The sequence below is a fragment of the Nasonia vitripennis genome, chromosome 1 (genome assembly GCF_009193385.2).
Source record: "Nasonia vitripennis strain AsymCx chromosome 1, Nvit_psr_1.1, whole genome shotgun sequence".
Taxonomy (NCBI): Eukaryota; Metazoa; Arthropoda; class Insecta; order Hymenoptera; family Pteromalidae; genus Nasonia; species Nasonia vitripennis.
Genome location: NC_045757.1, coordinates 28,809,558 through 28,834,746, shown reverse-complemented (window position 1 = coordinate 28,834,746; position 25,189 = coordinate 28,809,558). Strand labels below are relative to the sequence as shown.

At 38.5% G+C, this 25,189-nt stretch overlaps 7 protein-coding genes across 14 annotated transcripts; all 7 read right to left on the bottom strand.

Moving 5' to 3' along the window:
* Positions 1-1,397: 1,397 nt before the first annotated feature.
* Positions 1,398-4,535, bottom strand: LOC100119797 (peptidoglycan recognition protein). Of its 2 annotated transcripts, none has more exons than XM_016984804.3 (3): positions 4,135-4,535; positions 2,873-2,995; positions 1,398-2,487 (listed from the first exon to the last, which is right to left on the bottom strand). In XM_016984804.3, the coding sequence occupies exons 1-3, from the start codon at positions 4,145-4,147 to the stop codon at positions 1,991-1,993; spliced, it is 633 nt and encodes a 210-aa protein (XP_016840293.1). In that variant the 5' UTR covers positions 4,148-4,535; the 3' UTR covers positions 1,398-1,990. The 2 variants fall into 2 exon arrangements, with proteins under 2 accessions (XP_016840293.1, NP_001164440.1); NM_001170969.1 differs by lacking the exon at positions 4,135-4,535 and adding an exon at positions 3,071-3,221.
* LOC100119764 (peptidoglycan-recognition protein SC2-like) lies at positions 4,332-5,723 on the bottom strand. The gene is made up of 2 exons (XM_001603438.5): positions 5,452-5,723; positions 4,332-5,225 (listed from the first exon to the last, which is right to left on the bottom strand). Exons 1-2 carry the CDS (start codon positions 5,543-5,545, stop codon positions 4,687-4,689), a joined length of 633 nt encoding a protein of 210 aa, XP_001603488.1. The 5' UTR covers positions 5,546-5,723; the 3' UTR covers positions 4,332-4,686.
* Positions 5,724-5,871: 148 nt separating this feature from the next.
* LOC100119736 (peptidoglycan-recognition protein S2-like protein) lies at positions 5,872-7,362 on the bottom strand. Of its 2 annotated transcripts, none has more exons than XM_016984652.3 (3): positions 6,914-7,076; positions 6,683-6,796; positions 5,872-6,507 (listed from the first exon to the last, which is right to left on the bottom strand). In XM_016984652.3, exons 2-3 carry the CDS (start codon positions 6,792-6,794, stop codon positions 5,990-5,992), a joined length of 630 nt encoding a protein of 209 aa, XP_016840141.1. In that variant the 5' UTR covers positions 6,795-6,796; positions 6,914-7,076; the 3' UTR covers positions 5,872-5,989. The 2 variants fall into 2 exon arrangements, with proteins under 2 accessions (XP_016840141.1, NP_001164439.1); NM_001170968.1 differs by having other exon boundaries at positions 5,874-6,507; positions 6,885-7,362.
* A 52-nt stretch (positions 7,363-7,414) lies between these two features.
* On the bottom strand, positions 7,415-8,876 carry LOC100117452 (peptidoglycan-recognition protein S2-like protein). Its single transcript, NM_001170965.1, has 3 exons — positions 8,832-8,876; positions 8,431-8,522; positions 7,415-8,078 (listed from the first exon to the last, which is right to left on the bottom strand). The coding sequence occupies exons 2-3, from the start codon at positions 8,507-8,509 to the stop codon at positions 7,561-7,563; spliced, it is 597 nt and encodes a 198-aa protein (NP_001164436.1). The 5' UTR covers positions 8,510-8,522; positions 8,832-8,876; the 3' UTR covers positions 7,415-7,560.
* Positions 8,877-10,130: 1,254 nt separating this feature from the next.
* LOC100119675 (peptidoglycan-recognition protein) lies at positions 10,131-12,222 on the bottom strand. The gene is made up of 3 exons (NM_001170964.1): positions 12,163-12,222; positions 11,975-12,093; positions 10,131-11,186 (listed from the first exon to the last, which is right to left on the bottom strand). The coding sequence occupies exons 2-3, from the start codon at positions 12,078-12,080 to the stop codon at positions 10,393-10,395; spliced, it is 900 nt and encodes a 299-aa protein (NP_001164435.1). The 5' UTR covers positions 12,081-12,093; positions 12,163-12,222; the 3' UTR covers positions 10,131-10,392.
* Positions 12,223-12,879: 657 nt separating this feature from the next.
* LOC100678500 (peptidoglycan recognition protein-like) lies at positions 12,880-14,519 on the bottom strand. Its single transcript, XM_016981875.2, has 2 exons — positions 14,411-14,519; positions 12,880-13,979 (listed from the first exon to the last, which is right to left on the bottom strand). Exons 1-2 carry the CDS (start codon positions 14,415-14,417, stop codon positions 13,456-13,458), a joined length of 531 nt encoding a protein of 176 aa, XP_016837364.2. The 5' UTR covers positions 14,418-14,519; the 3' UTR covers positions 12,880-13,455.
* Positions 12,880-24,169, bottom strand: LOC100119638 (peptidoglycan-recognition protein LC). Of its 6 annotated transcripts, none has more exons than XM_016984931.3 (3): positions 23,026-24,137; positions 19,818-19,919; positions 12,880-14,980 (listed from the first exon to the last, which is right to left on the bottom strand). In XM_016984931.3, the coding sequence occupies exons 1-3, from the start codon at positions 23,651-23,653 to the stop codon at positions 14,457-14,459; spliced, it is 1,254 nt and encodes a 417-aa protein (XP_016840420.1). In that variant the 5' UTR covers positions 23,654-24,137; the 3' UTR covers positions 12,880-14,456. The 6 variants fall into 6 exon arrangements, with proteins under 6 accessions (XP_016840420.1, XP_016840409.1, XP_016840412.1 ...); XM_016984920.3 differs by having other exon boundaries at positions 19,752-19,919; positions 23,026-24,123; XM_016984923.3 differs by lacking the exon at positions 12,880-14,980 and adding an exon at positions 15,418-16,121 and having other exon boundaries at positions 19,752-19,919; positions 23,026-24,169.
* Positions 24,170-25,189: the final 1,020 nt, after the last annotated feature.

Genomic DNA, 25,189 nt, shown 5'->3' with positions numbered 1-25,189 from the left:
GAAGGCCTTTTTAGTGCTGCCAATTTTTTTTCCGTGAACGCATTTTGCAAACTGCGGTAAATCTAAATTTTCAATTTTTTTATTTTTCCCGCCTTCAGATTTTATCGATCAGATAAGACATCAAGCGTATCTGACCGGTGTATACCGGTTTTCAGACACTTTCAAGGTGGTACTATACTTTACGTGAGCAATCTCAAAATATACATAGTTTTTTATTGCATCATCTAGACAAATAATTTTAATCCAATAAATAATCCCCTCGTACAATAAGAAGTAAAGTTTAAAGCTTACCCGAATGAACCGCTGTTTAACTTTTTAATAAACTCGAAATCTTGTGAATTCATATTTTTCAAAATACTTTTGTGATTATAGTTTCCAAAATATAACCTTTTTGAACTTCACTTTTATGCTATAACAACAATACAATTATAAGTACACTTTGGTTTATGCTAATTACCGAGAATTTTATTTCGCGATATGGTAAATTAATAAAACAACCGTACACGATATTAATTAATTATACATTAGGGCACTATAGAGAGATTTTACCGTGATTCACTCGTAAGTATAAACATCATAAATGCAATATTGGACTTTCCAAAATAGGTCTGTTCCCCGTCGTAACCGCGAAGGCGTTATCCAACCCAAACTTTAAATCCTTTCTATAAAAATGCACACACCAATATAAATTTAAACTCGCCTGAAAAATGAATTCCAGTTTTCAGTAGACAATATTTTATATAAAATAGAAAATATTATACATCACATTCTTCAGAACAATATTTTATAGTCTTTTTTAATAGCGATAACAATATTAAAATTAATATGCAAACACTAAATTTACGAGTAACAATATGCATATAAATATTAGTCAGAAAAGTGAATCCCCGTAAAGATCAAGAGTTCTAGATAATAATTTATCGTGGTGCTTGAAACTTGTGATATCATTGTATATCTATATGTATTGCAATAATCACACTTTTGAAATAAACTTTATAACGTTGCATGACGATATATTTAACTATGACTTTCATTCATCAACTTTATAATTTTCAAAATACTACATCAGTATGATTAATTGTAATTAATAGTTTTATCGTTAGTAAAATGCAGCAACTGTAGTTTAATGATGCGAAAGAACACACTAAAAATCAAGGATCAAAACGGGTAAACGGCACGTGTTTAAAAAAAGAAAAATTACGTTTCACCAATGTAAGATTTTTCCATACAACGTCTATCTTATCTGATCAGAGGTGTGGCAGCTGAAACAACGATAATATCAATTTTTCTACACACCATTATAATGTTGTTTGTCAGCAATATTTCATAATTTTCCAGTTCAAGGAATTTTGTACTACTTCCAAAATCGGAGTCTATTGAAAAAATAATTTTTGTTATGTTTGATTTATTTTGCCATTTATTATTCTCGAGCCTTAATGCTATTTGAATCAATGTCGTAAAACTTATTTTTCCCGAAGGATTGCACTATCATCGTAAAAAGAAAATAACCTATAACAATAACTGCGATATGTATAAATGTCAAAATTCAGTCTTAAGTATCTAAATATTACACGAAATAATTGTTCGTCGTAAAATACCCACTAAGCGTCATCAAGAATTCATGCGAATTGGAAGTTTCACAAACAATCAAGTTTTCTCGATAATCCGAGTACTCATTCTTGAACAGCAAGGTCATTCAATTATTTTTGTAAGGATCTCTCTTTGGCAACTCACTTTTCACCAGATTTGAAATCTTACGTTCAGTTATCACAATAAAGCAAAATCATCAACAATATTTTGCAAAGTCCTCATCGAAATTTATTCCATTCATTTTCTCCAACATTGATTGAAGGGGTCGTAATTGACCATGTCCGATAAAATTTACCAGCGATGAGTAGTAATGCAAATGTGCAGTGATTCCGGTAGTTACCAATAAGTCATAGAACACGTGTTTTCAACACTGCTCGGTTCCCGCCGCTGTCATCTCTTCTCAAGGTGTGGGTGACCAGTGTTTCCAAGTTTGGATGATCTTGTACAGCTGCTCTCCAGGACTCTCAGTTGTGCTGCACTGTCTGTGCCCCAGCAATTTGTAATCCTCGGTCAACTTTCCAGTTTGCAAGCCGTGACGGAGAAGCTTATGAGCCGCATAAAGTTGAGCAGCTGTGGGTTTTGCATTCGTGAAGGTCCCGATAAAAGAGATACCAATGCTCTTGTGATTGTAAAAGTAGGTGTGAGCTCCTTGAATGTCCCAACCGCGACCCTCGTAGATGTTGCCATCGCCGCCGACGAGAAAGTTGTAGGCTATGTCGTTCCAACCGTTGGATTCAATATGTATGGATTGAGCAACACGAACAATTCGGATGCATTTGGCTCTGGTATTGCAGAAGTCGGTGGCTGTGTGGCTGATGATCACGTAGGGGGTTGGTTGGGTAGGCAAAGGTGTAGGTGTCCACATCGGCGGTTGAGCTCCCCACTCGATTCTTGACACTGCTCAGAATATATTGTATTTGTAAAATTTCCATAGGTTATTACTGCAATCATGGCGACTTACTCTAATCTAACGCGGAACTATGCTTAGGAATTTTTTTCTTAATATATCCATGTCGACATTGTCGCTATTAGATACCAGGCAGTTCATATTTACCAACTCGATCAGAATGTACTTTTTTACGCGCGATTATCTCTATTTATATGTATTTATTTAATATCGACGTCTGGTTTTGATGACAACAACAATATTGATTAATATAAAACAGCAAGTTTAAAAATCAGTGAAATAATAATCATTAGCTTATAGTCTGGGCTTGTATGGTTTTTTGTTGTATAAGTTTTGGAGTAATATAGTAGATTCGTAATAAAACGGCCGACATACCCGTGGAATTATCCGCCTGATGATGCCCCAAATATGTGTAAATCACGGCGTAGAGGCTGGTGACACTGATGGTGATAACAAACAGAACTACGATTTTTTCCCATAAAGGCATGGCAGCTGCACCTGTCAAATATGATTTTTAAGTTAACGAGGCAAGAATTGAAAATTTAATAAAAAAATAAAAGTACCACGTCACACCTTTCTCCGTGAAAAACATCGTAGCTGTGTTGATGTGGATGTAGAATTCAAATATTTTACTTTATAGATAAAACGGATAATACCCGCACCGCAATGTACAAGCCTTGACTGACAAACCGACATACCGCGAGAGCTCACCGTCTTGAAAGTCAAAGCAAGCGTTATCTGACGATTTACTGCGGAAAAGACTTCAACGTTGTCACGTGGCTTTGGAGGGAAAATTAAGGAAAGAACTATACAATTAAGTTTCAAAATCTTTAAATCTTGCGAATTTACACGATGCAGCAAATAATTTTTGTTGTATTATATTATACAAGATATTGTTTAACTTGCTCGTTAATAAGATACTATAATTTTACCATGCTTGCGTCGCAATAACTTATTTTTATGATAATTTTCTATATGAACAAAATTTTTGACACATTTACACTTGACATAATAAAAAAAGATAGCAAATTTTTTAATCGCTTGATTGCTGTTTTATTGTCAGATACTGCGAGAGAGACTTATATTAGTACCCCAACGTATTTCATGTGCTCATTCAAGTTAGTAATGCATCGCAAGTAAGAATCCACATCTCTTTGTTAAATTTCGATGTACACAATCATTTGCTTATCGATCACTCTACTGTAGGAAAATTAATTAAGCAAAATGTTTTGTGAAAATAATAAAAAAGTACAAAAAAAACCCTTCGATTTCAAACAACATGCGATTGAATAATCGAAATTCAGAAAAATTAAATCTAATCAAAAACATAGTAGTATAAATAGTCAATAATAAGTCAAGACAGTACATAGCCACGCTAGATTAATTTAACAGACCGCAGGAGTTTATAAATAAACTCTCGCATTTGCCCACCCAATAGAATTGACACTGGTTCCTCTTCCTCTTCAGCGACGCTATAATCCTCGCCACAGCTTAGGGTCAATCCAGACGTGACGTGATTAGCCAGTTAGACCGCGATATCATGCGAATCGCATGTCTATAGATCCAGGGGCGAGGATATAGATAAAAGAAAAGTGTAGGAAAAGAGTTTCGCATAATGGCCAAATGTGACCCCTTACCTGGTGTTTCCATTTTGTGAGCTTCATCTTTTGCGGTTTGATCCAGTCTGCGAAAATCGACTTAACTGTGATATACCGGCCAATCGTCGGAGCAATCGTCGGACTTCCCTGATGATTTTGCACTAGATTGAACGCGTTTGCGAGGTTGTCTGCTGCGTATATATATAATAATGGCGCAATAAATGAATGCAATGCTATTACTGCAATCGATATTATTTATTTGTCATTCGTTCGACTCGAGAACAATACTTTCTACTTTATAGAAACTAATAAAAAATCTACCGCTGACTCGATTTGCCTCCCCAATAAAATTATAATTACAGCTGCAAGCCGCACTTGTAAGAGAATTTGGCTTTGGACGAATAAAGTAAATACGTTGACTAGAACACGAGAAGTGCAATACATTATTGGCGTCAAATTGCTATCACAATATCAAAATCACATAATACAAAGGAGCAAAGATAAGGGGCGACGCGCGTGGAGGAAGCAAAAACAGCACGATTAAACGACTAGCCTAATATACACTAACGCAACTACTCTCGGAGGAACTTCTCACGGATCATTGGTCCAGTGCTCCCAGGTCCTGATGACGTTGTAAAGCTTGTCCCCAGGACTCTGGGTATGCGCAACCTGTCTCTGGCCAATGAGCTTGTAATCCTTGGCCAGCTTTCCGTTCTTGACCCCGAGTTCGAGCAATTTGACGGCGGTAGCTATCTGCTCTTTGATCGGACTCTTATAGCTGAAATCGCCAACGAAGGCGATGCCGATGCTGCGGTTGTTGTAGTTGTGGGTGTGAGCACCGGCCATGTCCCAGCCTCGGCCCTCGTAGACATTACCATCACCGCCAATGAGGAAATTGTAGCCGACGTCGACCCAGCCCTTGGCCTCGATGTGGAACGTCTGAATGACGCGGACGCTGAGTATGCACTTGGCCTCGTTGTAGCAGGACTGGGTGCCGGTGTGGCTTATGATCGCCAGAGGTGCTGGCTGGACTTTCAGATGACGCGGTTTGTCGGTGGCCGGCTGGGCACCCCACTGAGACCGGCTGATTATGCGGACTGTCTCGAGCTTCTTCGAGAAGTCATTGCCGGCTGGAATTGTTTGTCTTTTTGTCTTGTTGGATTTTTTGAAAAGTGATAGAGAGGTATTGTAGGTGTATTTTGATTAACTTTTGTTTAGCAATGTCTCTGTCGAGAAATAGGAATTCAGCACGAAGAAAAAAAAAGAAAAAAGATGCATGTGTAAGGAATCATGCAATTCTTCATAAAAAGTCTTTTTTCTTTGTTTAAGGCAAAGGATACATGTCACATCACTTACCTACTACTGGCTCACGCTCATCAGGCGCAGTCAAAACAACACCTAACAAAAGTCCAATGACAAAGAAGAAGCGCAGTAACGGCGGGATTTCCATTTTCACAAGAGCTGACTGATTTGAGACTACTCTTAAATATTAAGCATTAAAATGAATGCACATCGTACAAAAATTAGGTTGTAAAGAATTTACGCAATTTTTACAAGCTCCAGCTTATGCGCACGCACGGATGCTCCTTAGCTACTGACACCAGTTTCGCCGTGCATCAGACAGGGGAAGCCCGCTCTTGAACTCGCTACTTAAATTTGCAATGTGATTGATGATGGTTACATAGGTATACGACTGTAGTGTCGCCGGTAAGCGATGCGTTAGTCGTTTGGGTGATATCCTTATAGTTGACGAAATCGAAATTTTAACTCTTTAAATAGACATGCTACGTACACTGTATTTAAATTATATCATCGATTACAAAAACTTACATCTCTATGAATACATATTCAACAACTAAGCCATAACAATATCAGTCATAAAATAAGATCTTCCTCAAGGCGTTTGAGACCAGTGATCCCAGGTCTTGATGATATTGTAGAGAACCTCACCAGGGCTGTCAGTTTTGACGCATTGCCTGTGACCCAGCAGTTTGTAATCGCTGCTAAGTTTGCCAGATTCCACTCCGTATTGAATCAGTTTTTGGACAGCTTCAAGCTGGGCGTCAGTCGGCCGAGCTTGGTTAAAGGTACCAATAAACGATATGCCGATGCTTTTGTCGTTGTAATTGAAAGTGTGAGCACCCTGGACATCCCAACCGCGACCTTCATAAATGTTGCCATCGCCGCCCACTATGAAGCTGTAGCCAATGTCATCCCAACCCTTGGACTCTATGTGGAAGGTCTGCATGACTCGGACATTAAGGACACACTGTGAAATCTTGTAGCAGAAATTCGAGGCCGTGTGGCTGATAATGACGTACGGAGCTGGAGAAACAACCAGGGCGTTGGGTGGTTTGACAGGTGACTGGGCGCCCCACTCAGCTCGAGTAACAAACTTTAGTTTGTTCGATTCTGGAAAACAAAATTTCAAGTTATACACGCAATCGGCATACGAGTTGAAGTAGCTACTAAAATAAGAAAAGAACATCTACATTCTTACATTGGTAACGACTCTAATTACTCTGCTCAAGCAATTTTTTAAGTTTTCATTTCACAAATCGTGTCACAAAGTAAGTTTTAAAAGTACCTGATTTTTCCTGCTGCGCTGTTACAATATTAAAGCCAATGGCAAAGATGCTAACCGCAACTAGCAGGCCAACAAGAAAAAATCTCGACGATGTAAAAGATTCCATGTTCATGCCTGAATTAAAAAATTAAGTATTTTTAAATGAAGCATTCAACTTATTTTGTTTGTTTTTTTATAAAATTTGTACTTTTACCACACTTACAACAGTTATTAATGGAGAAATTCACGTACCAATGCTACTCTGCTGAGATCTGTTGCAGTACTGAAGACTTCTACAAGAATGTGACTCATATATAAATCCCCCGACTTACCTAATGAAACATATTAACATCAGTGAGGGGAACCCCGGCAGAAGTCTATAAGTATTATAAGCAGTGTATTGAATATAGTAAGATAATTGCTTTAATGAAAGACGGCCGAGCAGATTACATATCTATGAATATCGATAGCTGCTATTTTTCATATATACCTACGTTCTTTCAACGTATAGATCACGAAATTGAGATTGAACTAAAGATTATTGATTTTAGTTCTTTATCACTTTTAAATAATTGTAAAGAGCTTACTTATATATCATAATATGATTATCGAAATACGAGCATTGAACGGAATATTGTACCGTCTCCGATCTTTTATTTATCTGATAATAACTTCGATTGCTGTCTATGATTCATTTCGTTGATTAAATTAAGCATCGTTAGGCGGTATTGCATAATAATATTAAATATAGGATTCTTTTCATATAATCAGCAAACATTTTATTATAAACAAAAATCACAATATTGATTAAAAAATAAACTCTCACAAGAAGCGCTCTTTATAACATATCTCAATTCTACAAAGATCACGACGCCGAAGTTCCCTCATAACCATCCTACTCAAGGACTTTCCGCCCAGTGGTCCCAGGTCTTGATGATCTCGTAAACCTTGGTACCAGGACTCTGGGTAGCCTTGACCTGGTTTTGTCCCAACAGCTTGTAGTTAGCCGCGAGTTTTTTCTCGGCGAGTCCCAACTCCAGAAGTTGCTTGGCAGCGTCGACCTGCGCCTGAGTCGGCGTCTTGCCTGTGAACTCCCCGATGAAGGCGATACCGATGCTCTTGGCGTTGTAGCCCTTGGTGTGGGCTCCCTCGGCGTCCCAGCCCCTACCCTCGTAGACGTTACCGTCACCGCCTACCAAGAAGTTGTAGCCTATGTCGTTCCAACCGAGTTGCTTTACGTGGAGATCTTGGATATTGCGGACGTGTTTGATGCACTTGTCTTTGGTTAAGCATACCGTAGAGGCAGTGTGACTGATTATTACGTAGTTAGGCGGTAGGGTCTGGAGCTTGTTGTTGGGACTCCTGGGCTTGTAGGCACCCCATTCCGAACGTGGCACAATATTTGGTTGGTTGTTTTCTGAAAATCGAATTTTTCAAGAGTCGTTATCGTGAAAGGTGACCTTCATTAAAGTTGGTTTAATGTTTGTTTGTATGATGTCGTTGCTTTGAACATCAAACTGAATTTTAAATTGAATGGTTGCGAACAAGTGACCTTTCTATTTTTAGCATGAGAGATATGATTTAGTAGCTTCGGAGTTTGATATGAATATTACTTTTTATTCGCATGTCATTACTCTCCTAAAGCTTCGTTATTTTAAGTGAATTTTAAAATTTTTCTCATACATTGAATAATTATTAATTTTATCGGATTTTTCGTAAAACATTATTAAATATTTTGACCTCTGCATGTATTTCAAAGTATGACGTACCTTTATTTTCCTCAGCTGTTACAATGGCAAACGCAAAGTAGAAAACGGTGACTACGAACAGTAAATGCCTAAGCGCCATGATTGATTACTTTCTGAAAATTATAGGAAAATTAAGTTTTTCGCCATTTTTGGTCAAGGGTAAAATGCGAATATTTCAAATCGTCGGGCTTTCTTTTCCTATTGCTCCAGTGATAGACTTATTATCACACAGTTAACTTTTAAAAATTAAATCCAATTAGTCAACGTTAATCGTAGATATTTTATCTACTGAAATTTCAAAATTTATTATGTAAATCCCTGAACCAAGCAACGGTTTAAAAAACCTAATATTTAAAATATAGCGCACGTCACTCCTCTTTGAACGTATTATTGAAAATTATCGATATATATATATATATTACTTGAAAACCCAGCCACGTACGTGTAGTCAAGATTCAAAAGCGACTGACGCTAACGAGTATTTCCTCAGTGATATATAGATTTCGTAACACGCTTGGGGGGGGGGGGGGGGGATCCCTCGCCGGCTTTTTATCTAACTGCATACTCGGAGATATATGTGCGCGTGCAAAAAATAGGATCAATTTTTCTTTGGTTAAGCTATTTTTAAATTAATAAATTTTACTAATTTTATTGCATTATATAAGTAAGAAGCACGCATGATGGATTAAATAATTTTTATAGTTTTTCTAAAAAATATTTTATATATTATATGTATAATAGTAACATAATCACAAAACTTTCCATACCAAATATTTGTCATTGTGCCTTAATTCTTAAGTACTTATACATTGTAAGATAGGGAACCCAATGTTCCCAATTCTTGATGATCTTGTAAAGGTGATCGGCTGGATTTTCAATGAGATTAATTACTTGTTTCAAAGCTTTCACGCGATAGTCTTCTTTGATCTTGAGGTTTTTAACGCCATACTCTATTGATTTTATTGCTACACTAACCTGTGGCTCGACTGGATCATCGATTTCGAACTGACCGATAAAGGCTAACCTGATACTCCTGCTGGTAAAAGATACTACAGTAGGTTCACCCTCGACCCTCATAGATCCGACCATCGGCACCAACAAGAAAATTAAAGGGAATATCATTTTGATATTTTGATGACATTTTATTCTGAGTCTGCACGCCTGTGTTAGTTTGACTGATTATTACGAATGGTGCGAGCAATACTTGAAGTTTTTTTGGTCGTTTCTTAGGTTCCAAAGCTCCCCATTCTTCTCGTTTTACGATTTTCAAGTTGATATCATTTTTGCAGTTCTTACCACCTTTGTCATCGTTGTTTGACCAATAAGGAAAGTCTACACCTTCGCCGGGTTATAGATTTGGCCATACAATTGTGATGAATGAGTTGATTTAGCTTTGCGACAAAACGCTTAAACACGACCAACATTTCTCCAGCTGATAACTCGTTTTCTACAGATTCATAACTCAGAAGGGTGTAGACTTTGCTCCTTGTAAATATATTAAAGGCAGCTTAATAAGAAAATACGAAAGATAATGAACAAGTAAAAAAAAATTGTATAATTTAATTCATTCATTGATTTCAAGGCTACGTTAAAAGCTAACATCATTGAACCAAATCATTTACTCTGTTTGATAACGTCCACATTAATCTTAATAATGTAAATGCTTTTAGTCAAACTTGGATTTATAGATGCATGATTATTCATTGAATAATATAAATATCTTTCTCCGAAAAAATAATAATTTTATTAATATATTAATATCATGTACATTACAGATAGTTCCATGCGTACCTACTACGACCAAATAATACAGTAATTCTAAAAAGGTTGCACATTATTGTTAAAGATTTCAATGAATAACTTCTGTATTAATTGAATATGCATATTCAATTGGTCTGTACGGCATGAATATCCAATTACTATAAAGGTCATTCTACATATTAGACGTATTTATATAAAACTAATGCTATTTGTTTCCTATTACTAATTACCGTACTTAGGAAAATAATTAGGACGTTGAACAAAATTGGGTACATGACTCTGGTTAGGTTTAATTTCTCGCATTACGCATGAAACTCTTGGCCCTTGCATTAATCGAGAACCACTTCGAAACGTGGTCGTAACTACCGGTTTGCAATCCCATCCATACATAGAGTTTTCTCGAAATTTCTTATCTGAATAATCGGTTACATTGGTGCTTTCGTTACCCAAGCTTGAGGGATCCCAATGTTCCCAATTCTTGATGATCTTGTAAAGGTTATCGCCTGGATTTTCATTAAAATAATTTACTTGTTTTAAAGCTTTCACGTGGTAATCCTCGCTTATCTTGCGATTTTTAACACCATACTCTATGAGTTTTATTGCTGCGCTAACCTGTGGCTCGGCTGGATCATCAGTTTCAAACTGCCCGATGAAGGCTAACCTGATGCTTCTGTTAGTATGGGATACAGTATGTTGACCCTCGACGTCCCAGCCTCGACCCTCGTAAATTCGACCGTCGCCGCCAACAAGAAAATTAAACGAAATATCATCTTGTAATGCTGACGTCAGAGCAGAGATTTGCAAATTGCGAACGCTTTTAACACATTTTGTTCTTAGTCTACACGCCTGTGTGTTAGTTTGACTGATTATTACGAATGGTGCTGGCAATACTTGAAGTTTTTTTGGTGGTTTCTTAGGTTCCAAAGCTTCCCATTCTTCTCGTTTTACGATTTTCAAGTTGTTATAATAGTTGCCATTGCTATCACCTTTCTCGTTGTCATTATCGATCTCATTGTCTGAAAATATCGTACTTACATTTATATTTACTTTATATAATTGCGATTGAATCAATCGCAACACATTTATGAGATCGCCAAGTTATATACAAAAGCTTATTAGAATCAATATTATTTATAATTATTATATTTACAACAAAATAATTAAAAGTATTAGCATTAAAGTTGCATAGCAAAGTATAATAAAAAATATATGTTAAGCAATAAATAAAACCAATTATTTGTTGAAAAAAATTGTTATTTATTGTGGTGAAATATGTAAAAAAAATTTCTTTCGGCATTAGTAAGCAATTATTACACTGGATGATGATATTCTGCATTATGCTTCGAACTCCATATCTTTTAATATCATCTGTGTCCTAATAAATTGTTGTATTTTTTTTAAAGTGAACGCTAATTCACATTATTAAGTCACTTACCTAAAGCCGTTTGATTGTAATAAATATAGATCTATATGATTAGCGCCGTTTTTATACATGCTCATGCATACTGCAGTACATATTTGGTATTCGATAGGTACTTTATATCTGAAGCAATTTACCTCTTACGATTATAAATTCATGCGTAAAGAAGGACCAATCGTGCAGAAAGTAATCAATAAAAGTGACTCGTGCAATCGGATGTAAGTGCAGACATTGTTGAGAAAAGCTTGTAAAAATGGGGTAGGAAAAGCCCCATTCTGAGCATGGTGACAATCTTTCCGAACTTTCAACAGTTAATGCTTTTGAAAATACTGTAGGAATCTTGATATTCTGAAGGACGTTTAAAAAAGAAAGTCACGAGTATACCTGACTTTTCTTGTTGCGCTGTTACAATATGGAACCCAATGGCGAAAATGCTAATCGCAACTAGCATCCCAATAAGAAAGCATCTCGGTGATGTAAAAGATTCCATTCTAATGCTTGAACTAAAAATAAAGTATCTAAATAAAAGATCAAACTCATTTTTATCTAATTTGTATTTTTGCTACACTCACAGCAGTTATTAATAAACAAAGTCGTGTATCAATGCTGCTCGGCTGAGATTCATTGCAGTACTAAAAACATCTGCGAGAATCCGATTCATGTATGAATTTCCGGACTTACACAGCAAAACAAATAAAAATCAATGCGGGAAACCCCGGCAAAAATCTAGATCTAATATAAAGCATGATGTGAGCAGTAGCGAGGAGTACCGTAGTAGAGGAGCGAAGTATCCAAACAGCATTATATATAGCCGAAATAAAGTACTTATTTAATGTTGGTTTATGATCTTTGTATATTTTTATTTAAAGAAACCTTTGTTACAATAAAATTTTTGGTTTTCTAGAAATACATTAGAAACATGGATAAAGGTGAACTGTCGTGTGTTATAAATTTGTAAATCATCATCATATACGTATCAATAGTAAATTAAGTCAAAATAAGCAATATGTAAATCGAGACGATCGAGAAGACTGAAATCCTACCTCACACAAATATCTACGACTCTCCTCAAATCCACATTCATAAATCCCGCACATTCCTTCCAAAGAGCCGAGCCCAACCAGAGACCCTCTTTATGACGGCCCATAACCGACGCGACGACGAGCGCGGCTTAGGACGACCCATCGCCAGCGCTACGAAGAGCACAGCGTAGAAGCACATCTGCACAACTTCTGGACTCCGGACGGCTCGGATCTTGACCAGTTTATGACCAGACCCTTTTTTTTTGACCAACTACGCGCGCCCCGCGCGCGACTCAAGCCCACATCTGGACACTTTTTTGGAAGACTTCGGAAAAACCCGCACGCACACTCCTTCAGGCCCAAAACTCCTCCTCCTAAACCGTTCCGCCAATTAAAATGCATTTCCCTCCGATATTCTAGCAAGCAAAACTTTCCCTCTCCAAAACTACCCCCAGCAGACCGAGGACAGCAAAATCTCGAAGCATCAGTCTCTCTCGAACGCTCGACAGCTACAGATTACCTTATATACCAGAGAAAATATAAATACTTTACTCCACATCAAGAGTTATTATTTCGCCTTACTGGCCTGTCGAATTAAGTTTCGGTAGACCGTGCCATTTCAAGGCACATTTCTTCAAAGGTGTTGGTGCTTTGAATTACGTGTTTTTAGAAAAGCTCCCCATAGATGTATGTGCCTTTGTATACACTTACAGCTCAGCTTTTGCTCAATCAAATGAATTTAAAAATCCATTTCTTTTTCCTATTCTAGCCTCATATGATGTAATTGTACATACTTATATTTGTATACATTTTTGGTACATTTTTATTAGTAGAGTCTTGATACTAGTTAATGGGAGACCAGCGTTGCCATTTTTTCATGACGTTGTACAGCCCATTACCAGGACTAAAGGCGCCTGCCTTCACTTGCCTGAGACCCATAACTCTGTAATTCTCGGCAAGCTCTTTTTTCTGAAGTCCCATGTCGAAAAGTGTCTGTAGAGCTTCAACCTGCCGAGGTATTGGGCTTCGATACTGGTAATTTCCAATGAAAGCAACACCGATACTGACGTTGTTCTGGCCATGAGTATGATGACCGATGACCCCCCAGTCCCGTACCGCATATATCCGACCATCGTCTCCTATAAGGAAGTTGTAGCCGATGTCATCAAAGTTCAGCTTGATCATGTGATATTCCTGGATATTAGATACTATCCGACTGCACTCAAATTTAGTCTTGCAGAATTTTGTCGCCGTGGGAATAATTACCACTTTCTCTGGTGGGTAAACTCGTAATTTTTCGGCTGCTTTACGAGGTTGCTTACCTCCCCATTCAGATCGTTTCACAAACAGCTGGTTATCGTTGTTATCTGCAAACATAGTCCAAGTGAAGCGACTGCATATTTCTAATATGTACGTATAGGAAAAATTGAACAGATCTAACTGGAATGTAAACGTGATAGAAAACGAAAAATGTATTGTATGCATTTATAGATTGCAGAAATAGGCATATTACAAGCTAAAATTTTTATAAGCCAACCATTTATTAGCTTGAGCGTCATGCATATTTTCAATTGAACCTGCCTAACATAACGCCTGCATTAATTTTAATGCTTCGAATGCATTTTGGTCAAACGTTAGATGCATGATTGTTTTCATTTTTGTAAGTTCTTTCTTGGGAAAAGTAGGTGGTTTATTATTAGTACATTTAAACATTGCATAGATTGTTCCACGCTCTTTAATTACATAGTAAATTAGTATATTAATGAATCGAAATAGGTCACACATTTCTATGGCTTACAGAACATCCTTTCTACATTATAAAATGGTATGTATTCAACTGGTCTTCACGGCGAGGGTACCCAATGTTTCCACTTAATAATGATATTGTACAGCATCTCTCCAGGACTCTCTGTTTCCATACACTGCCTGTGCGCTAATAACCTGTAGTCATTTCTTATCTTGCCGTTCTCCACGCCGTACTCAAGCAACTTCTGAGTCGCGTATAGCTGTGCTTTTGTTGGCTCCATTCTGGTGAAAGTGCCGATTAATGCAATGCTTAAGCTCCTGTTGTTGAAGCCTTTAGTATGAGCTCCCTCAAAGTCCCAGCCTCGACCTTCATAAACAAGACCATCGCCGCCGATCATGAAGTTGTAGCCTACATCGTCCCATAACCAACTATCCATGTGTAGTTCCTGGATTTCCTGGACGATCGGTGCACATTGTGCCTGAGTGTAACAGAATCTTGTCACCGTATGAATGATTATCACGTAGAGAGGTGGCAGCTGTATGAGCTTGTCGGGTGGTTCGTTAGCAGGTCGACCTCCCCATTCGACTCGGGTCACAAAACACACGCCAGATATTGTTGGATCTGAAGAGGTAATAAATTACTTTAGATACAGAAAAGTTGACATGTAGTGATATTCATGCATGTTAGATACAGGATGATTTTTTTTATATTTGTGTAATCATGGTATCTTGGAAGAGGTAGTGATCTTTAATTTATTATTGCAGAGTTTTCTTTTTGCCATCAGTACGGAGGAAGAATGATGCATGCCAAATTTAGTAAACTACAGCAATAAAAACATTAATTACCTATCAGTGAAGTGGGATTTCAACAATACCGATATCACCAGATCTTACCAACACATAAAGAGTTAAAAACGTCACATTAAAAATGAATATTGTATAGAATATGGTGTACAGATTGGTTGGTTATACTCTATAGGTATAATTTGAAGAGAGTGCTTTTTGGGTTTTCATCAGTTTGTTTGTTAAGGGTCATTAATTCATTATCAATCATCAAGATTATCGTAAGTTTGCCATCATTTATTAGGTTTCTCGGTATACGTTATCTTCACAATTACCCCTAACTAACTACTTCGTACATAACTCAAATCTCATTAGAACTCTAATTAGCGAGCACAACTAAAGTACATTCATAAAAGCTCTACTAAGCTATAACTATCTTCATCCGCACCGGCCTGCACTTTAGGGATCAGGAGACCAGTGCTGCCACGTTGTCATAATGTTGTACAACTTGTCTCCAGGACTTGCAGTGACCGCCACCTGCCTGTGACCCAGAACTTTGTAATCTTCGGCAAGCTCTTTTTCCTGAACTCCGATCTCAAAAAGCTTATTTGCGGCGTCAACTTGCTGAAGTGTTGGATTTCTATACCGATAGTCTCCGATAAAAGCTACCCCGATACTGATGCTGTTCTGGCCGTAAGTGTGGGCACCGACGACTCCCCAGCCACGTCCTACATATACCCGACCATCGCCCCCTATGAGGAAGTTGTAGCCAATATCGGCATAGTCCTGTTCGTCCATGTGGAATTCCTGTATACCGCGAACAATCTGACTGCACTTGAGTTTCGTCGAACAAAATCCTGTCACCGTGTGATAAATTATCACCTTTTTCGGTGGGTGGACTCGTAGTGGCTGTGCTGCGCGTTTAGGTTGCCTCCCTCTCCATTGAGATCGTTGCACAAATAGCTCGTTATCGTCGTCATCTGCAAACACAGTCCAAATGAAGAGATAGCAATTTCTTTATGTCCATGTTATTTGAGTGCAGCTTTCATGGCGCTTTCTATGACAATTAATAATGACGATCCAGTTTGAGGATTATTAAGAGAGTTAGGAGATGACCATAGCGATACCATAAGCTAGCCTTGTTGTCGGTTAATGTTGCTAATACTGAAGCTGTTTGGTTAAGATCTGTTAGTTGTTTCACGTGCTTGAGTATTATGTAATGTAGATGTTATTTAAGGGCCTATTTCATACACGTTCATGCATATATTATATAATTAGAATTTGTATTCCCGAAAAGTCAGAGTTACTTCCATTTTGACCTTTGTAAGAAAATTTTTGTAAAATGAACAAGTTAAGGGTTATTAAATTATATTCGGCTCTTCTGAAACCGTATTGATCATGCGAATTTATTCAAATAATCAAATTACCTTTGGCTCAAAGTAAAGCCCTTATCCCGATGCAATTTTATTACTTTATTTTTGCAGTAATAAGACATCATATTTCGAAAATACATAAATAAAAATTACAAGCAACTTGTGCTAGTAAGATATACATGACTTTGAAAATAAATTTATTACTCTGACATCGTCGTACATTACAGAATGGTGTGAAAAAAATTTGAATATGTTTATGGTTGATTATACTGCTTTAGAAGTAGCATTATTTGAAATTCGAGTACATCAAACAGGACACAACACAAATGCTTTCATTTTTGTCACGTATTTTGTATTTAAAGTTAAGTCATACATAAAAAATATCGATTTTCGGGTATAAATTTCGTAATTGTATTTTTTCATGAACCCTTTAAAAGTATATACAATTTGAACTATGCATAATATACTAATAAGGCATTTGTGAAGCTTTCGTATTATACACGTTTTTCATATTATTTTATACATGCCCACAATTCGAGTGGAGGGCAAAACATCAATATAATAATGTACAAATGTGTAAGCAATATACTCTTGTGGTATAGAAAGACGACAGCAGAGTTCACTTCGTATTTACAGCTACAGTTTCTGAAACTTGCAAAAATTCTAACAACACGAGCAAAAGTTTGTACCCAGTTTAAGATGGCACTTTAACGACGCAGAGCTGAATGAGTAGTTCTATATAGACTCTCATTGTTTCGTCTTAAAACCTATTAGTGTAATGCTCCGTAGCTGCTGGGTTAAATTTGTGCGATAAAACCACGGCAAAGAAGACATATTTTCTGCTAAACTTTCCAAGACGGCAAAATCTTCTTTCTGCATAAGACGGTGCAACGTTTCGTCATCGTCACTTGGTGTTTATCAGAAATCTTCAAAGTAACAACAATAATAACATCAACAAACATCAGACTATCTCCAAATCATCATGGGGAGGGTGACCAGTGATCCCAAGTCTTGATGATATTATAGAGCACTTCTCCAGGGCTCTCAGTCTTAACGCACTGTCTGTGTCCCAGCAGTTTATAATCCTTGCTTATATAGCCATTCTCGACGCCGAACTCGATGAGCTTCGTTGCCGCGTGAACCTGAGCCTTGGTCGGCGCGACCGTGTTGAAGGTGCCGATGAACGATATGCCGATGCTCATGATGTTGTAGTTGAAGGTGTGAGCACCCTCGATATTCCAACCTCGTCCCTCGTAAACATTACCGTCACCGCCCACCAAAAAGTTGTAGCCGATGTCTTCCCAGCCCTTGGACTCGATGTGGAAGGTCTGAGCTACTCGGACGGTGAGGACACACTGGGCCTGGGTATAGCAGAAAGTCGAGGCCGTATGGCTGATTATCACGTAGGGCGGAGGTATTTTTTTCAGCTTCGTCGGTTCCTTTGTGGGAGGCTGCGCACCCCACTCGACTCTGGGCACGATTCGAACGCCCTTGATTGTCGGATCTGAAATTAAAGATACAGTCTTCGTGAGTTGAGCAGTTGGGGGGGAACGATTGGTTCGATTGAGAAATATTGCTGAGTTTTATAAAATTGTTGATATTGATGTTAGAACGTAATTAATAAGCAAGTAGAAGAGGTTTGTTCTCATTGCTTTTGAGGCAAGAGCCAATTGTGATTGCATATAGGGTTCATTTGAGCGCATGGCATGATATTCTTTTAATATCCTAATCTTTTTGATTAATATATGGTTAATATATAGTGCTTGATTAATTCAAAAATAAGCAAGCAGTTATTGATCCACATTTTTATAATGGATGAAGACATTTTTTGTTCGAGGCGTTTTTTTTTTTTTTTTTTTTTTTTTTTTGTATCCTACGCTTCTTTGAATTATTACGTGTAATTAGAGTTTAAGAAGATAATAATGACTTATTTACATGATATTTTAAAACTAATATTTTGTTGGTATTTACACAGATGTGCTAAATTATCATTCGTAGACGTTACTTCTACTATACTCACCCTAAATTTAAGGTTCGATTTTTTTTAATTTAAATAAGCATACACAATTTTATTGATACGGTGGTATATATACAAATGAATTTGCGCAAGTAAAAAGTTTTTAAAATTTGATATTTTAAAGCTATTAGACATAACATGCGTATATATATATATATATATATTGTTTAGAAATGTTTTCTTAATTACCAGATTTTTGTTTTTCCTGCTATTTAAAATTTGATTTTACAATAACAACACTTTGATCCAGTATTCGTTGATTCAGACGAATGTCATTCGGTTTCCTGCATCACTTCATTCATTTCCACTATTTCTTAATACATCTTATTGTATTAAAATATTGTATCGCATAAAAAGTTGCATAGCGTACATTGCTATACCTTCTGTCAGGTGAAGGTTTTGAGTGTCATTTTTATGCTACTTTTAAATTTGTTGTTGTGCTCCATTGAATCCTTGATAGTTCGACTTATAACTCCTAGATTATTTATTGACTCTTGTATGCTGTGGTCAATCCTATACAAATTGTTTAGTTCTTCTGGGGGCCGAATTTCCCATGAGCTTCAGATTTTTAAGATCTTTTTATTAAACGTCGCTATTTTGAGAATATCAAAACACTCGACATATATAACGCAGCTTATATGATTATAGCTTTTTGTATTAAAAAATCATCATCGTGTATCGTGAGCCGGTAAGTCTTCTGTTATTGCGCTCATAAATTTTATGATCAATATAGTAGTGATGAGTGAAAAGTTTATAGGATTTCGCAGCAATCATTTTTATAGTATCAAAAATTGTATGAGCCTAGACTTATAACACTATTAATGACCCAATTTTTCGAGTTTCCCAAGTTATCGAGTAGTTGAACTATGAAGATAGTGATGGTTCGGGTTACGAGTATTATGATCCTAACAGAAATGCTCTAACGTAAAATGTGTGTGCGTATGTGTGTGTGCGCGTGTGTGTGAATTAAAAGTGTGAATACTATCCGTATCGTCATCAAAGTAAATGAAACATTGAGGCATCAATTGCAAAAAAATTAAAGTTTAGCGTTGCTTCGAGAGCATAATGCTTGTGCATCCCTTGTGAGTTAAATATAAAAACAAAATTCATGCAATACTTTCAAACGATTCCTCATGCAAAATAAAAAAAAATCTCGCAACGATTGTTGCTAAAAACTGAACAGTCTACTAAAGATACAACGAATCTTCCATAAAAGATACCATTATTGATTGACGTATCGTTTGGTGAAGCCGGGTTGTAGGGTGGAATCGTCGCATTTGTCGTACCTGTGTTCGATAACAAAACGGCAAGTACGGTTATCAGCAGTAGGACCAACGCTGTGACGCATATGATAATTGTACACCTCCTTGTCAGACACCATTCCGCTACTGCAAATTAAAAATAGTTGTACATTAGACATTGAAGTTGATATATTATATGTCAAATTTAATAATATGACTGATGCTAATTTGAATCTCTAATACTAATTCAACGTACTGTACACATAGACTAAATCTTCCTTTATAGCTTTCCAGTTAATGTAACGCATGTTTGATTTGAAATTTCCAATCGAGGCTTTTTCAACATAACTAGCAAAACCCTGTTTATATATGTATGAATAAGTTGTAATAAAATTTAAGGACTTATGGATGAAGTTATTACTATGACGGACACGCCACTATGAAAAATTCGGGTGACGAGCCTGTAAATGTTATTCGAGTCTTATCGCTATAATTTGCCGATAAAATCTCACGAGGTAGATAGTACACGAAAGTCCACTTTTATAATTGATCGAGAACGAAGTCTGCCCGCGCGCTTCTCCTACAAAAGCGATATACTTCCGTTGCGATTGTATATACGGAAAAAAAGAATTCCAGATAGGGGGATTTTCATAATCTAAGACACTATATGGCTGATCGTATTCTTCGTTTCTATACATAGAAATATATCGTATATCGGAAAATTTATCAATGCTCTTAGCTAAGACTGAACAAACACTTCAAGATTTTATAGATTAGTAAAGGAGATATTTCGTTGATTCGCCGAACGATATTTTCACTGACAATTATCCATTTCATTTAATTTTTAAGGCCTCTGCGGATCCTTACCCCTAGTGCAACACGATTTTCTTTTCTCATTGCCAAGCAAATGTGTACACGAATCGACATCAATCGATACGTTATCTTCGGCCGGTATAGCCACATAAGCCGGTTTCGATAAATCGTTCGATGATGGTCTTTCATTATTAAAACTTTTATCTACTTTTTCCCCGTCGAAATTCCGATCTTTAGGCTCGACTTTTGCCTCCTTGGTATTCCTCCTCCTTTTTTTCTTCTTCGAGCGCTTCATTTCCGTTATCTTATGTAACAATCGCTCTACTCGACTTTAGCACACTTTTCGAACGATTAGGCCAATGCTTTGATGTTCAAGCCTGAGGTCATCGAGATTTTAATCTCTGCACGGCATATACTTGTAAAAAAAGCGAATCGTCGCACGCATTTCGCAATAATCGCGCATTCACTTTGTCTCTCAGATTTTTTTCGCAACGCACCTACGAACAATACGTCAACTTTGCGCAACGAGACAAAGTCAAAGGCACTTTTTATCTTCAACTTTAGTCGACATGCAGTGACGAATCGTCACATGTGCACACATCACCCGGGGGGCAAACACAAGTGCCTTGCATGTGTTACTTTTTTTCCTCAAAACTATACGAACATCAGAGTTCAACAAAAGAATCTATTTGAGGATTTTTTTTTTAGAAGTACACTGTTTTATGTTAACTTTGTTTTTCCAGTTGGATTTCAAATTTTTTATTTCACTTGCTCTTGTACTTCAAACTTGCACTTGTACAATATTAATTAGATATATTTGTATACTGCGAGGACACACGTAACAGGCACTAGAGAATTGACGATCGTGTCGAAGCTGCATCTCATACCGAATTGAGCCTCGAGGTGTATGAGGAACAAGCAATAAAATTTTATTTTTCTCCGTTCTACTTGAATTATATCTAATCTAATCAGGAAAGTAAATCTTTCTGTAAGGGGTCATCGTCGTCATCGTCATCGTCGTCATGATTTTGGAAAATGTATTGAATAACTTTCTGTATTATTATCAATATAAATGTACGAAGCAAGCGTTTTTTTTTCATTCTTGTATTATTTGTTAAATTTAATTTTTAAGTCACACAGTGAAAGTTTGAAAGTTGCGTTAACGAAGCTTCATACGCCACAATATGCGTAGTAAGTGAGGTACATTTACGACGTACGGCATTTTCTAAGAAATCGATATATAACGATTATGAGTTTACTCGGTTTACTGATTTTAATAATAAATATAATAAAACGACATAAAAATCTTACAAATATATCGCCTGTTCGCTCGTATAACAGTCGTCTAGAATTTGCTCGTCACTAGTATAAGGTTCCCCCGAACCTGCGAAATTTGACAAACGAACGAGTTCTGGTTTACGACATGTAAAGAAAGGTGACCTATATCATGAATAATTTTTTTTTTCAGCATTCCATAAACTTTATTGGCTCTGATTCTTACTTTAGTGCAAACAGAACCTTAATCTTTTTGAGTTTAAGTTAATTCGTAGACCACATAATAAATCGGTGATGTATAAGTAAGTAGTTATAAACTATTGTGAGTGGCAGTCAGCTGTCAATGTGCACCCGAGGAAAAGCACGATCAGAATGTTTTCGCTAACAATGAATTAAGCAACTCGAAGCAGCCATTTTCTGGAAGCCCGAAGGCTGTGCGATCCGGCCTTATCTTTGAGATACTACGGTTTTTTTTATCCCACCAGCACAGTGTCTGTGTGAATATTATTCTCCCTCGTGTTGTGCTCCGGATAAATGTTTGTAATTATTCGCTGACGTTAAATTTCTGCCGTAAACACACCCATTTGTTAATAAATGCAACAATTGTTTGCGCAATCTCATTTGCATTCGAAATTCGATTAGCTTTTTGCTTCAAAAAGGTCCTTACAAGGTAAAACTCGCATGTGATTAAAAATCGCGCGTTTGTCAGAGCAACGGTACGAGAGTGCAGGTAGAACGCACTTGCTAAAATTCAATTCACTGTTTGCTTTGATCTTTATATTATTTGCGATTTTCCGAAACTCCGACTACGTATACTCCGCGCACGTAATTGAAAAAGCAACGATTATCGTTCTTTGGATTTCGTTTAAATTAGTGACATCACCTATATCGATTAACTGCGCATTATCAGCGAGATCATAAAATGTCCGCCGCGTCAAAAATTATTCCTCTACGATCGACTGGCTCCGACGATAAAGCGGTTCGTTCGAAGCGTATACGCGTTCAAAATCCCAGGCAGCGAGAAAAATAAAAGTCGAACAAAGAGAGAATGAAGAGAGAATGAAGAGAGAAGGAAACCGGATAGTCCTCATATCTCCATTGCAAAAGAAGGAACATTTCTGACGACGTCCTAAGATATCCCGCGATACGAAGTCATATAACCTACCTCTGCCATGGGGTGACGGATAGAGCGGATTGTCGGAGGTGTCGGTGGCGGTGGATAGCTTCGGACCCAGCGTCGATCCAAAGTTACCGATGCCGTCCTTGTCCGAGTGGATCGAGCCGTTCTCCAGCGCCTGCTTCTGCTCGTCCGCGGGGCTGATGGGCGCGGTGTAGTTGACCGACTTGATGATCACGTCGCCTTTGCTCTTGATGAAGACCCGCTGGCCTATGTGCATGTTCTGCGTGTTGGTGGCGTGCAGCTGGCCGATCTGGATGGCGTCGGAGCCCGGCAGAGCAACGCCGTTCACCTCGGAGCCCATCCGCTGCTTCTCGATCCAGCCCCGCTGGCCTAGCTCGTCCATGGGTATGTCCTCGTCCTCGGCGACGCTCGAGCCCGAGGACGAGTCGTCCTCGTCCTCGTCGTACTCGGAGCTGGTGCTGGTCGTCGCGGCGAGCTGATTGCTGTAGCCGCTCGAGGCCAGCTGGGCCAGCTGGAGCGCGGCCGGGCCGCCATCGTTCTCCCCCCGCTGGACCTGGACGCTGCTCAGGTTCTCGTCATCGTTGCTCGAGGCCGGCCGGACTATGGCTCCGCTGCTGCCGTCGGGGCTCTGATGCTGCTCCTCTAGTATCATTACCGGATGGTGAGGGCATGTCTCGGCCTCTCACCGATTTTTCGACTGGCGCATGAGCCACGCGCTGCGGCACAATACGATCACTTACGCACGATCTTCAACGCCGAGCGATACTCATGGTCGACCACTTCGGCTTCACTCGCTTCGCTCGCACACGCGCGCATCTACGCAGGTCGACGTTGCCGCCGCAGACTCGCGCCGGGTTTTTCCGCTCGGTTTTCCTCCTTCTCGACCTCACGCCCTCGACATCCAGCCGATCTTTCTTCCGCCGATTTTATCCAGCGCCGATCGCGATCGACGGAACAGCGCCCTGAGACGTAGCTCGCGCTCCTGCGTGTACGGGCCTTGCGACGAGGACGTAGCGAGGAGGAGACTGAAGTAACGAGTAAGCGAGTTTTTCAGCAAAACGAGAGCCCGCGTGTCGTGGAGAGTCGCGACTCTGCCCGCGCTGCTGTCGTCGTCGTAAGCGCCGCCGCCGCCGCCGCCGCCGCCGCCGACGACGAGTTCCCCCCCACTCCGCCGATCGCTTCTCCGTCTCTCTCGCTTTATTTCGCAGAGAGCGAGAGAGAGAGAGAAAAAAGCTCCGATGGAATCTCGTCTTTGCTTTGCGGATCTCTTTTTATCGTATCGACTCTACACTGCTCGTGCACGATTCTTCCTTATTTTTTCTCCTTTCTTTGCATAATCCTAGAGCCGGTATATTCTCATCTCTCAGTTCATATACGTGTATCGGAAGTAACGATTAATTGCATAACCGCCTCTCGACTCGTCGTATACACACTACACTTTTTTCCGGGTTCTAATATTCCTCCATCGTAGCGCGTGCCGAAGATATTCATCCGCGAGTATAGGGCGGAAGCGAAGTCGTAGATAAGAGTGAAAATAATTTTGTTTTTCCGACTCCGAAGTTTATCATTGTCGGATTGCACTTTTGTCTCGCGGACTGCCTTCTTTCCGTGAGTCAATTGCAGAAACGCAGACTCGAGTGTGTGTACTGTCTAGTGTAGCATGTACACACTTCGGTTGCGAACTAGGCGTTGGAATGGACGATTGCGGTGTACGCGGAATAACTCGCTACGTTTGAGTTTACGTATAATAATAATTGTAATAGTAGCAGTTTATAATCAGAGACTACCGAGAGACGTATAGATAAGACGCGAAGGTAACGAATAATTGGGTATATAAGATCCGAGAGCGACTTCGCCTGGAAATTAAAATTCGGCTTCGTTCTGTGTATACTTAAAAAGAAGATAATTTTCTTCCTCGTGCGTTGCGTGTATCGAACTTCAATCGATCGGAAAGCAAATCTAGACGTCGAAATGAAAAAAAAAAATGTATAAACAGGGGCTCCGAAATGCTGCCATACGTGCGCGTGTACCGAGGCACGTATACGTGCATATAATATACACTCACTGACTACAAAGTGTCTTGACTTTCAAGGCGAGGAAATTACACGAATATAGGTACCGTATTATGCTCCGCAGAAGCGTCGATATAGCGTCTTTTAATGTTTTTCTTTTTCCTCTTTTTTGCATG